Source organism: Ammospiza caudacuta, chromosome 25, assembly GCF_027887145.1.
Source record: "Ammospiza caudacuta isolate bAmmCau1 chromosome 25, bAmmCau1.pri, whole genome shotgun sequence".
Classification (NCBI taxonomy): Eukaryota; Metazoa; Chordata; class Aves; order Passeriformes; family Passerellidae; genus Ammospiza; species Ammospiza caudacuta.
The window spans coordinates 4154499-4167843 of record NC_080617.1 but is presented as its reverse complement, the minus strand read 5'-3'; the positions used below and the strand labels follow the sequence as shown (position 1 = coordinate 4167843).

The window sequence follows — 13345 nt, the reverse complement described above, 5'->3', positions numbered from 1 at the left end:
TGGGGGCGCTGGTGGGACACTGGGGTTGCCAGAGGACACTGGGACAGCCATAGGGACACTGGGGCTACTCATGGGACACTGGGACAGCCAGAGGGGCCCTAGCGCTGCCAGAGGGACACTTGGACAGCCACAGGGACAATGGGGTGGCTGATGTGACACTGGGGCTGCTGATGGGACACTGGAGCAGCCAGAGGGACACTGGGGCAGTCAGGAGGACACTGGGGCTCCTAAAGGGGCACTGGGACTGCTTGTGTGACACTGGGACAGCCAGAGGGACCCTGGGGCTGCCAGAGGGGCACTTGTACAGCCAGAGGGACACTGGGGTGGCTGATGTGACACTGGGGCTGCTGGTGGGACACTGACTCTACTAAAGGGACATTGGGACAGCCAGAGGGGCAGTGGGACAGTCAGAAGGACATTGGGGCTGCCAGAGGGGCACTGGGACAACCAGTGGGACTGCCAGAGGGGCATAGGAGCAGCCAGAGGGGCACTGGGGCTACTGGTGTGACACTGGTACAGCCAGAGGTGCCCTGGGCCAGTCAGAAGGACATTGGGGCTACTAAAGGGGCACTGGGGCTGCTGGTGCGACACTGGGGCTGCCAGAGGGACACTGGGACATCCAGAGGGGCCCTGGGTCTGCCAGAGGGGCACTTGGACAGCCACAGGGACACTGGGGTGGCTGATGTGACGCTGGGGATGCTGATAGGACACTAGGGCTGCCAGAGGGGCACTCAGACTGCTGGTGTGACACTGGAGTGGCTGGTGGGGCACTGGGGCTGCTAAAGGGGCACTGGGACAACCAGGGGGACAGTGGGGCTGCCAGAGGGGCATTGAAGCAGCCAGAGGGGCACTGGGACTGCTGGTGTGACACTGGGACAGCCAGAGGGACACCAGGACAGTCAGAGGGACACTGCTGCAGCAGGGACTCGAGCACCACGCCATGCTGCTGGGTGTTTACAGGCACACAGGGCTGCTCTTTCTGGGTTACTGGCAAAGAATTTCAGAAATCAGCAATAACAACACTGCGTGTTTTCATGTGCGAGTAAAGAACTGCGTGGATGGTGCATTAACAGAGCAAATCTGTGCAAGGTCTGTGTCCAGAGCCCACATCCCTGTCACTGCCAGACTGTAACAGCAATTTGAAATCCCCTCACCTAGGGGAAATGAACAAAGCTGAGCTGAAACTGTGTTAATTGATAGCAGAGCTTGGGCTGGGGCCAAGCTCAGCACCTGGGGGAATACTTGCCCAAAACACAGCTCTGGCCCATCCTTCCCAAACACTTATTAGCAGCACAGCAATGTCCTTCTGGTGCTGCTAATGCTCCTTTAAGCCCAGAACAATAACAGAGCTGCTGGGATTTTGTTCTCCTAATGATTTTCAGCGTTTTGCTGTGAGGTGCAGAGTCCCTGCTGCACAAGGGAGCCACGATGAGTCAGGCCTTGGGACATGTTTTGTAAGACTGAGTCTGGACTTGGAGGCTGTTTGGCTTAAGCCTCCATGTTCTGGTTTTTCTCTTTAATAGAATTATCTGTGCCTTGGGCATTGAAAAAGTACACATTGATGTGGCTATAAAAAAAAATCAATTCCAAATTGTAGATAATTGTTTAAGCTATCAGACTCGAGGCTCATGGAGAAGAGTTTTCCCGGGACAAGTGTGTTTTCTATTAGAGTTGATATCAATCTGTCAGAAGAGCCTTTTGATTTTCAACATTTTAGACTAAATAGTTGAGTAATACTTTTGCTCTGCTCTCCCCAACTCTTTCTTCCTTTCCCTTAAGAAAACTCCCTCTTTATTGTTAGCAAGACATCTTGGGGAGCAGCCAGAAAGTCGCCGTCTCTTTCTGTGAGGGAACAGACCCAGCCAGCTTTGGGCAGGAGGTTGTGGCAGGGAGAGCTTGGCTTGGGGATGCCCTGGAGTTGGCTGCTGAATTCCCAGGCTGGAAGTGTTGGTGGGACCCTTTACCAGCCATTGGGGTGGGCTGCAAGCCTGGATTTTGTGTCATAAAATCCCGCTGATAATGTGTGGGACCTGCTTTTAAACTGGCACCTTGCCGTGGCTCTTTCCTCACCCTCACAGATCCCCTGACCCAAATTCCAGCAAGGGGCCAGCAGTTGGTGTTGAACTTGCAGCATCCCTGAGGCTGCAGCTGCTTGTGTATCTGATAACGTGCAAGTCAGATATTTTGCTCCACTAAACTGATGTTTTGTTGTTCCATGACTCACAGCTTTTCCTTTGCTGTTGATGATTTCCCCCTATTTCAATCTTTGGCTTCTTCTCATTCTGTCCTGCCCAGGACAACAAGGTCACAGATCCATGTCTCTCTCCTCTGCTATGTGGCCTCAGCTCCTCTGCCTGACCAGGGCTGAAATGAAAGAATTTTGAGTTTTATGTGGCCTCATCTTTGTCAAATCCCAGTGAATGTGGTTACATGATGCCATCAGAATGACTCATTCCCATAATTACATATGTTCTGAGGGGTTATTCCCATTGTATTATTAAAAGCTAGTGATGTTGGATTTTTGGCAGGGCTTGTATTCCTCGTATGATCTACAGATTTTGTCAATTAACTGAAGGAAAAGTAGATTTCCAAGAGTTCAGAACAAGACCAGACTTGCTCTCAGAGCCCTTTTTCAGTGTGGTATTGAGCTCCTCTGTTTCATTAACAGGACAAAACAGCCTCAGCCATCTCCCTTACAGCAGCAGTTCCTTGCAGAGCACAAGTGGATTTTGTAGCTCCTCTTCAAAATCACACAGAAGATCAGAATCAGAAGTTTATCACCACAGCAGCTTTTTCCCAGCTCAGTTCCTCAGGCTTGGCTTCCCAGGGATACAGCAGCAGGAGCAGGAGGGCTCCTGGGCAAAAGGTTCCAGATGTGACAGCAAAGACAAAGTGATCCTGGATTGTTGCTTTGAATATGGAGTTCCCAAAATGGTGACTGAAGGAGGAAAAGCTGAAGTCAAGAAAAAGGCAGAGAGGTGTAAGAGAGCTTTGAAAGCCAGGAAAAGTAACTTCTGGGCTCCTCTGTGGCCCTGTCAGTGCTCGAAACCAGCATTTCACCTCAGGCAGGAAATTACAATATACCACCTACCTGGCTGCCTCTCTCTTCCTGTTCTTCAAAAATCCTGGAAATTCCAGCAAGCAGCTCCAGCCAAACTTTGGTTTGGCATTCAGTTGGGTGTGATGTATTACTGAGTACATAAATGCCATCAGGGTGATTTATTGATGGTGCCTAATTAAATACTCTGGTATTTCTGTACTTTTAATATAGATTTTTAAAATGTGATGCCTATCATGTCTGTCTGTGAAGTCTATTGACTTCATAAAATTTGTAAATATATATCTGAATTATCCCTTTTAGTGTTCTCAGACAATGTAATCCAAACCATAGTTTTAGAGATAACCTTTTTCTCACTATCCTACTTTGTTTCCTTTAATCAAAGCTAAGATTTCTCCTGAGTGAGAAATCATTTAAACATAAACATGGGCTAAGGAGTATATATACATTACCTTCACCTCTCTGAGGGTGGAAAGTCAGTGAATTACTATGTGAGGAGTGTGTGTGCACACAGTTCATTGACTGTAGATGATGAAAAATACAGATTTGTATTACCCAGAGAGGGTTAAGAATGTGATAGAACCAACATTTCCTTGGTGACATTCATCTTCTTTAGGTTCCAAATCTCAGCAAATAAGAGAGAAATGAAACAATTCCAGACCCACAACTGCAAGCTGCCCATTATTGTTCCCCCCATGGCATTGGATGCATTGCTCAAAATCTGAGGAGACAGACTGGAAACCATCCTGCAGATTCTGAGTTAATGGAATTCTGTCCAGCAAATAACACCAGGGAAAATGAAGTTGTTCCCTGTGCAGTGGAGCTCCTGACAAACCATGTCTGTCTGTCTGTCTCTCTGTGCATCCAGCAGCTGCTGCTCCAGTCCAGCACCAAGCTGGTCAAAGCAAAGGGTGGGAATAGGTGCAGGAGCTGGAGCAGTGACATTCCCATCCATGATCCATGATCCATGTGGTCCTTTGGCTCCCAGGAGAGGCTCCTGTATCTGTGGACATTTTTGATCAGTTGGGTTTGACTCCAGTTTTGGTGAATAAACAAATGAAGCTGGTTCAGCAAACCCATTTATTGATTTATTTGTTTAAAGACATGTATTTTACAGTGATGCCAAGGAGACAACACCACAACAGGGTCATTTAGTGCATGGAAAGAGAGCGTTCACATGTGTGTGAGTTGAGGTGACATCACCCAGCTGAGGATATCTCAGCTTGGACTGGGGAGCTCAGTGTGCAGTTCATGCTGGTCAAAGGCAAAATGTTCCTAAATTCATAACTGAACCAGCTCTCTGGAAGTGGGAATAAGCACAATTCTTGAGCTGACTCAAAAAAAAAAAAAAAGAAAATAAATTGGATTTATTTTTTAATATTTTTTCTCCTAATTGTTCTAAAACAATTTAATTTTAAAATCACCCCTACTGAAAAATCTTGGATATTCTTAATATTCATCTTAAACTTCCTGTTGCCTTTGTCCCTTTTTCTTCCCATTTTGCTCTGAAAAAAGGAAGAAAGTAGGGGAAAGGCTACAACAGAAAGAAGTTTGTCAGATTTTCTAATAATCCCTAGAGTTCTCTAAAATAGGTTCTGTTGATTTATTACATGCAGTTTAGTTTTGAAATAGTTGTGCTAATAGTGCCAGGAGTTACTGTAGGGAATCAAGTCATTACCAGAGCCTCATGTAGGAAACTTTCCTAATGCATTTTCTTTTCCTTAATCCTCACTGAGAGCTCGCTGGGGACGTGGCTCCAGGAGGGAGCTGAGCTTCACCAGTGGGTGCTGCTAAAACTGGAAGGGAAAATGGTTCTGCTGACAAGTAAAAATACTTCTCTCACAGGCTAGAAAATAGAGCAAGGTTGGATCATTGAGCTGGGAAGCTTTCAGAAATCATATGAACATGATCCATAAACAACTTAAAGGATGACTTTTAAGAACCTCTTTCTCCCCCCTGCTTGGTATGCTGGTCGTTTATCATTGTGCTGAAATGGAATCCCCTTTCAAAGATGGAACAGCTTCTTGTTTACTTAAACACAAAGTGGACGAGAGGCTGAAAGGTTTTTCTGCCAGCAGAGCAGTCAGGGAGAGCTTGGTACAGCTCTGGAGCCCAAACAATGTGCAGCCTCCATGTCCTGCCCCTAGCCAAGCCAGCCCTGGGGTGCCTGGCTGGAGGGAATTGGGGTGTTCTGGCCAGAGCTGAGTCCCCAGTGAGCACCAGAAGAGAACCAGGGCTGGGGGTGTGGGCAGGTGACCCTCAGAGGGACAGGAGCTCTCTCCTGCACACCTGTTGGCTCCAAACCACAGAGCAGAGATGGGATGGAAGCAGTACAGCCAAGATTGGATTCACCAGGGTTAATCTGGGTGAGTTTCCCCTGCCCCTCTGGTGCTATGGAAGCAGTAGGGCCAAGATTGGATTCACCAGGGTTAATCTGGGTGAGTTTCCCCTGCCCCTCTGGTGCTATGGAAGCAGTAGGGCCAAGATTGGATTCACCAGGGTTAGTCTGGGTGAGTTTCCCCTACCCCTTGCCCTACCAGGGGAGTGGAGCTCCAGCAGCATGTCCCTGATCCACCCTGAGAGCCATGGCACATCCTTGGGAGCAGAGAGCTTCTGCTGAACTCTAGAGAAACGAAATGTGTCTCTATGTATTTATACACAGAGAAATCACATTTTAAAACCCCAGGGCAGTGAAGAGGAGCCCCTCTGTGACCCTGCCCTGAGCAGAGCAGGCAGCAAAGCCACGCAGGGCTCACCAGTCCTTGTCCCAGTTCCTCTGCTCAGGTGGCAGCTCTGGCAGAGCAGGAGAATCCAGGGAATTCCAGCACACAGGTAGTTTCTACCCAATTCAAAATTTTTTTTTTCTCTCCTGCAGGACCTGAGCTGTGCCTTCCCCTCCCTCCTGCCTCCCTCCTGCCACACACTGGGGTGGCACCAGCTGTCCCCAGCCCCGGATTGTCCCACAGCTGGGACTGGCTGAGCAGAGTCCCAGTGTGCTTTTCTGCACAATGTGCTTTTCTGCACATAGGACTTCCATTGATTTCTACAGGAATTGTGTGTGTATGGAACAAGTGCAGAATGTGTAATGGAAAGCTGCAGTGGAGATAAAAAGGAGGTAAAAAATGCATGTGTATGGATCCACTGCCCATGGGTGCTGGAGCAGACCCCAGTCACAGTCTGTATGCATTCAAAAAAAATGTTTCAGCAACCTGTGGTTTGTTGGAACCTCTCATTTTCTCAATCTGCTGTGTGTTAAGTGGATCCTTCAGTGGGGAGCTCCTCGGGGCTCAGATCCCTCTTGCAGGATGGCTGATTTGTGCTGGCAGCATTTCCTGGGATTTTCTTAAAGCTTTGGTGAGTTTCCCTTCCACAAGTGAGTCTCTGTCCTGTGGGACACCAGCCTCCATAGGGGCCAAGGTATGAACCACACACTCAGGAAGCTGGTTGTCATTTTGATTTTGGGTTTTGTTTTTTTTTAATTTGAAATAATTCTTTGAAGCAGATTCAGGGCAGATGCCACTGACCTCTTACCACAAACATGTATTTGCAATGATAAAGTCATACAGCTTAAAACACAAAATAAGGGGTGAGGGAAGAGAAAGAGGCCCCTGCTGTGTGTGTCTGGGGGGTTCAGTCTCATCCCCTGGCTGAGTGGGGCTGTGTGCTTGGGCTCCATTTGAGGCCTTGATTATGAAATCAATCCCGTGTCTGGGTCCTTCAGTGGCTCATGCTCCACCTCTCCTCCCTGCAGTGTCCCCACAGAGCCCTGGGGACGCTGTGGCTTTGCTCCCACTCCTCAGCAGCATTCTCCCACTGCCCTGGGCAGGGTGTGTGTCTGCAGCCTCCTTCAGGGTGTGTGTGTGGCCTCTGTCAGTCCGTGGGTCAGTCTGGAGTATATGTCTGTCTCTGGACACGTTACATGGTGTAGCAGTGCTCTGTTCAATAAAGCTTTCATATACATAGCAGCAATGGAGTCTTGCCATCCATGACACGCTGCCAGCTACTGGGCAGGGCTGGCGGCCGTCGCGGGCACCGTGGCCCCTCTCTGTTTGTTCTTCCTCTTCTTGGTGCCAGACTTTGTGTCTTTGGTGTCTTTCCTATTTCTGTTCCCATTATCTTGCTTTCCTTGCTCTTCCTTTTTCTTCCTTTTCCCTGCAGTAAAGCAAAGGGGCAGCGTGAGGTGGAGTGGGGGGAACAGATCGGTGCTGTCCCCTTCACCCTGTCCCCCTGGTTAATTCCTGTGCATTTAATCCCTGCTCAGAGCCCTTTCCCCTCAGAAAACTCAGCACAGCTGCAATCCTTGTCCATTCTGTAGCAAGATAACCAAACCACCATTCATCCTGAAGACTCTAATTCCTGGCAAAAACAGATCAATTCTGGTAGAGAAGACAACTCCTATCACGACAGCACACAGGCATGCACCCCTGGCTGCTCTCTGGCCAGGGAAGAAACTAAAATGGGGGGGGGGGGGTTTGGCATGGGTTGGACTGGATCTTGAAAGTCTCTTCCATTCTTGCCATTCTGTGAATTCTGTAAAATAGGTGAAACCTGTGGCACACAACAAGCTGTGCCAAGCTGGGAGCTGAGCCCCCTCCACCTGCAGCTCCTCCAGGTGCCATCCCATCCCCATCCCCTGCCCTTCAGAGGAGCCAGGAGCTGCACAGCACATTGTGACACTGTTCAATTGGCTGACTGCCTATCCCTGAGCTCCCTGGGGTGAGGGCAGGGATGGGAGCCCCCAGCTCTGCTCACCTTCGGGGCACTGGCTCTTCTGCACCGTGCAGCGCCGCACCTCCGTGGTGGCCGGGCACAGGGACACGTCCCCAGAGGGCGCCTGCAGGATCCGCCGGGTCCGGTCCTCATTGCCCTTCTTGAAGCCACAGAGCTTCCTTTTCTTGGAGCAAGGGCCCCACGGACCCCACTCACTCATTTCACATTGTGCTGCAGAGAACGAGAGAGCCCAGCTGTAACTCCTGCTCCAGGCCATCCCGGAGACCACCTCTCCCCCATCTTAGGCTGCAAGGGAGTCTGTGTTTCCCCAGCAGGTTCCTAAGTCCCAGAGCACCCCTTTGAGTCTGCGTTTCCCCAGCAGGTTCCTAAATCCCCTGAGCACCCCTGGCTGCTTACCAGGACTGCTGCACTCCATGGTGCCGTTGGCAGCAGCGTAGCCTTCGGGGCACGTCACGTAACATCTCCCTTTGTGCAAATACAAACCTTCCTTACATTTTGTGCAAAAGTTTCGACTGAAACACGACTCACAGTTCTCAATTTTGCATTCTGGAGGAGGAAAAAAATAATAAAAAAAAAAAAATCACCAAAGCCATCATGTAGTTTGATGTGAGCAGAAGGGTCAAGAAGCTCCACACTGCCAAGCCAGGGGGCTCACAGCAGCCAAGGCTCTGAACATCCTGTGCCACTCAGGAGTGAGTTTTCTTTGCCCCATTCCCTGTGCAGGACAGCCGTGTGCTGCAGCTCTCACAGCCACTGCCAGGCCAGGATCAGGCAGGGTGGGAAGGTTTTGGGCTGGGGTTCAGCTGAGCATGGCCAGCCAAAGGGGAGTGTGCAAAGGACACAGCCCTGGCTCCAGCTGCAGCTGCAGGACAGGCTGCATGGAAAGCTGGCTGTGAAGGTGCTGTGCATGGACCTGCCAGGGCACTGATCCCAGGTCTCATGTCCAGCTCTTTCTGATGCTCTGGCTACAGGACTCAAGTCAGGGATTTCACTCAGAGCTGCCTGAGTCTGGCGAACAGTAGGGCAGGAAAAGAGGCACTGAGTGCCTGAAAGGATCTCCCTCCTCACAAAGGCTGCCAGTCTGGCAACCCACGTAACAAAACTGCCCAAAGGTCCTGCAAGATCCCACATCCACAGCATGGCTGTGCAGTGCTGAGCTGGGCTGTTCTTAGGCTGTCATGCTCAGCCCTGCTCACCCCTTCCCCAGAGCCACAGTGTTGTGCTGTGATTTCAGGGTTTACCCCAGAACCTCGGGTCCCTCCCCTGATGATTCCCTCCCAGGTGTGTCAGTCACCTCTCCTTTCCCCTCCCAGCACTGTCTGTCACTCCTGGAATTCCAGAAGGCCTCGAGTGATTGGCAGATTCAAAGGATGCCCTCTACCCCTGGGGGCATTGGGCCATCCAGGTGTCCTTTGTCCCTTTGTCCCTCCCCTCCTGTCCCTGCTTGGTGGCTCCCTGCCCCTTCCCTGCCCCTCTCCCCGGGTTCAAAGGAGCAGCAACCACGGGCTCAGGGAGTTCTGTTGGAGCTGGTGCTGCATTCAGAGGCCTGCATCCAAACCCTCCATCAGAGCCGACTCCTTTCCTTCACCATCGCCTTAAAGCTTCTCTGCCAGAGGGAAACCTGAGGAGCAGCCCCTGTTATGGGGGAAGCTCCATCCCAGCACCACCAGAGCTCCTGCAGGCCTGGACTTGTCCCCACGGGCCCAGCTGCAGCACCCAGGCAGCCCAAAGTGTCTGTGGGGTGAAACACCACACACCCAGCCAGCCCAAAGTGTCTGTGGGGTGAAACACCACACACCCAGCCAGCCCAAAGTGTCTCTGGGTGAAACACCACACAGGCCCACAGGCCTCTGAACCAAATAGTGCCACTGTTTGGTTCAGCAGCAAGGCCAGACAAGCTCAGGCACGTCCTGTCCAGCAATATTGGTAAATATTCCAATACCACAGCAGCCCCTGCCCTGCCCACAGCCTCCCCCAGCCCCACACTCACTGATGCACTTGTTCATGTCCGTGTTGCGAAGGCCGAAGTAGCCCAGGGGACAGGAGGGCAGGCAAATCCCGATCTGCCGGATGTCGTTGCGCTCCAGGAGGATGAAGAGTTTGGGGGAGCACCTCAGGCACCCGTTGAACTCGGAGCACAGGTCACAGCCCCTGGCACAGCCCTGGCTCAGCTCCGTGCTGACTGCAAGAGCAGCAGAGGGGCCCTGGTTAGTGCTGGGCTCTGCAACTGTGCCCACAAACCACTGGCACCAGTGGCAGGGAGGGCAGGAATGGGGGCACAGCAAGGGTCCTGCAGCACTGGTGCACTGGTAAGGGATGCCACAGAGTCAGAGATGTGCTAAGGACAGGCACAAGAGTCACAACATGGCTGTGCTGAGGAGCAGGACCCTGAAACAGCCACCAGTGGTGCCTAGGGCCTGGCACTGTCCATTCCAGCCCTGGAACAGCCAGAGCTGTGCCTAGAGACCCAGCACTACCCTGAAACACCCACAGTTGTGCCCAGAGACCCAGCACTACCCTGAAACACCCACAGTTGTGCCCAGGGACCCAGCACTGCCCATCCCAGCTCTGAAACAGCTCCAGCTGTGCCCAGGGAGCCACCCCAGCCCTGAAACACCCACCAACTCTGCCCAGGACCCAGCACTGCCCACGTCAGCCCTGAAACAGCCCCAGCTGTGCCCAGGACCCAGCACTGTCCACCCCAGCCCTCTGCCTCCCTTCCCTGGGGCCCATTGGGGCACACACTAACATGGGCATGGCCCAAGGGGTCCAGCCCCTTCTGCTGCCTGCCCTGCAGTGCCTCCATGCCCAGGAGCAGAGTTCATGGCTCTGGAGCAAAACTGTTCCATTAATTCTGTCCCGGGCTGGATCTCACCCTGACCCTGCCTATGTTACATTCTCTCTGGCAGTCAGGAGGTGTCACTGCCCCCAAAATAGAGATGTGTTCTCAGCTCCTACATTCAGTCCAAGAAAAATACTCAATCCCATGTCTTGAGAGTTTTCTGCTTTCAATTATCATATAAAATGCTGCTTGTTTTGAAACCAATCGCATTCTTTGCAGACTAGAATGCAGGTTATTTTTATTAGTTTATTATGCAAGCCATGTCCTTGTTTATAGAAAAGCTGTGTATTTAAAAGATGTATTCTTTTAAATACCATGTTTACTACACTTCAAAAGCAAGCACAGAGCAGCACAGTGCTCAAGTGCCAGGACTAGAGGTGAGAGAGCTGCTCTGTCCCCCTGCCATGACCCAAGAGCTGCTCTGTCCCCCTGCCATGGTCCAAGAGCTGCTCTGTCCCCTCACCATGACCCAAGAGCTGCCCTGTCCCTCTGTCCTGACCCAAGAACTGCTCTGTCCCCCTGCCATGACCTGGCAGCCCCCCCTGCCTGTCCCAGCCCCTTTTCCAGGCCTGTGGCTGCTTCAGCCTTGGGAAAAGCCACCAAAGGCAGGGAGCCCCCAGCCCCCAGCTGCCAGGAGGGTCCCCTGGTCTGGATTGGGACCCCCAGGGATCAGCCCCATCCCTCCTGCAGCGCTGGGCTCTGGTGCCAAGCTCTGTCTCCATGGCAAAGGTATAAACTGGGCTCCCTCTGGGAATTGCCCTTTATAGAATTAGCCATGATGTCAGGTTTTCCTTGTTCTCCCAGGGCTCGGCAGTCCCAGTTTTAATATAAAATCAATTTTCTATAATTTAATTTAAACCAGTTTTAATGTAAAACAGCTCTAGCATGAGCTTACATAAAGGAGGGCAGTTGGCTGCTCTGGTGCCAATTCTGCCCTGCACGAGCCCCTCCAGGGACCCTCTGGGCTGGAGGCAGAACTGACCCCCCCATGGCCTCAGGGATGTTGGGAAGGATGAAAGTTTGACAAGAAAGTCTCACAGATATGTGTGCTTGGCAAAAAGATTTTTAAATGTGGAATCTGAAGAAGGAATAGAGATGGAAGCAAGTTTTGATATAGAAGAAAAGAATTGCTGAGCCAGTCTTACTGGATAACCAAGGAGGCAAAGGGTGTGTTAGTTAGAAGGGGTTTTATGCCTTAGAGCAAAGGATAAACCCACCCCAAACAAGAAGATGTTTTTACCAAGCAGAAAGCACAGGCAGACAAAATTGCCAATGTTGCAAGTAGAAAAATGGTCTCAGAATTTTCTACTGCAAGAAAACTGAAAACCAACTTCTAGCTTAAACTGTAATGTACTGACTTTTAGTGATTGGAGAACAGTAACATGAATATGGTAATTACAGTAGTTATGATAGGCTATAGATAAAAGTTAAGGTATCGATTGGTTCTGCTGTATTGAGATGCTCAGCAAAGAAAAGTATAGAATTGTGACCAAGAGAAAAGTGTATAATGCATTGTAAACTAAAGAAAATTATAGAATGCACTGTAGCCAAAACCAAAGGGTCTCCAGGCCTGCCTGCAGCTGGAGCTGACAGCTGTGGGCACAGGCTCTGTCACCCACAACCCTGGACTGCTGTAATCTCTTGAATACAATAAACTGCATTTTGGAGAGCAGCCTGGAGTCCCACATCTCTCATTTCAGCTCTTACATCAGGGGACAGGTCAGGGCACATGGTGAGAGGGATTTGGGGATCTCTGCAGGCTCTTGGGGCACCACAGGCCCTGCCCAGCCCTGTGTGCTGTAAACACACTCACACCATGAGAAGAAGTAGAGAAGAAAAGCATTTCATACATACTTCGTCTTTGCCTCTTGCCCTTCACCACCTTGCTGCTGCCTGTTGGATCCATGGAGCTCAGAAAAAACACCACCACAAGCAGTCCAAGCTGCATAGTAACTCTCCAGAGCTGCAGCCCCTCCGTGCTGGGGTGGCTGGGGGAGCGTGCTCCTCAGCTGGGGGCTCTGCTGCCCCTAAATCCTCAGAGCTGAGAGTCTGTGCACAGAGCCAGGGCTGGCACCATATCCACGAGCTGCAGCAGCAGCAGGCAGCTCAGGTAGCAGGGAACATGGCTCTGCCTTCATCCCTGTCAGCAGGGCAGGAGCTCGGCCCCAGCGCTGTCCAGGGCTCAGCTGTGGGTGTTAGGGGCTCACAGTGTCCAGGGGTGCTGGCAAGAACTGCAAAAAGAAGAGGAGAAATGGGTTAATTTGACAGACAGCAGCACTCCCACAATGGCTGGGGGTGAGCACAAGGGTGTGGGGTGCACTGGGAGTGCTGGCAGGGAGTGGTGTGGGGAGAAGTGTGCTCCAGACTCATCCATGAGTCCCTGATACAGAATCCCAGAATTGCAGAATCACTGAATCACAGGATCACAGAATCCCAGAATCGCAGAATCACAGAATCCCAGAATCACAGGATCACTGAATCCCAGAATCCCAGGATCACTGAATCACTGAATCACAGAGTCACAGAATCACAGAATCACTGAATCCCAGGATCACTGAATCCCAGGATCACTGAATCACTGAATCAGAATCCCAGAGTCACAGAATCCCAGTCACAGGATCACTGAATCACAGGATCACTGAATCCCAGGATCACTCAATCACTGAATCAGAATCCCAGAATCCCAGAATCCCAGAATCCCAGTATCACAGAAT

General features: G+C 51.1%; 1 protein-coding gene across 1 annotated transcript in view; it reads right to left on the bottom strand.

The window, feature by feature from the left end:
* Positions 1-5973: 5973 nt before the first annotated feature.
* RSPO1 (R-spondin 1) overlaps positions 5974-13345 on the bottom strand; it is a 34154-nt gene continuing 26782 nt past the window's right edge. Inside the window, 5 exon segments of the mRNA XM_058819816.1 lie at positions 5974-7210; positions 7811-7999; positions 8186-8335; positions 9780-9971; positions 12764-12862. Of these exon segments, the coding sequence (XP_058675799.1) occupies positions 7059-7210; positions 7811-7999; positions 8186-8335; positions 9780-9971; positions 12764-12862 (782 nt within the window). The 3' untranslated portion in view covers positions 5974-7058.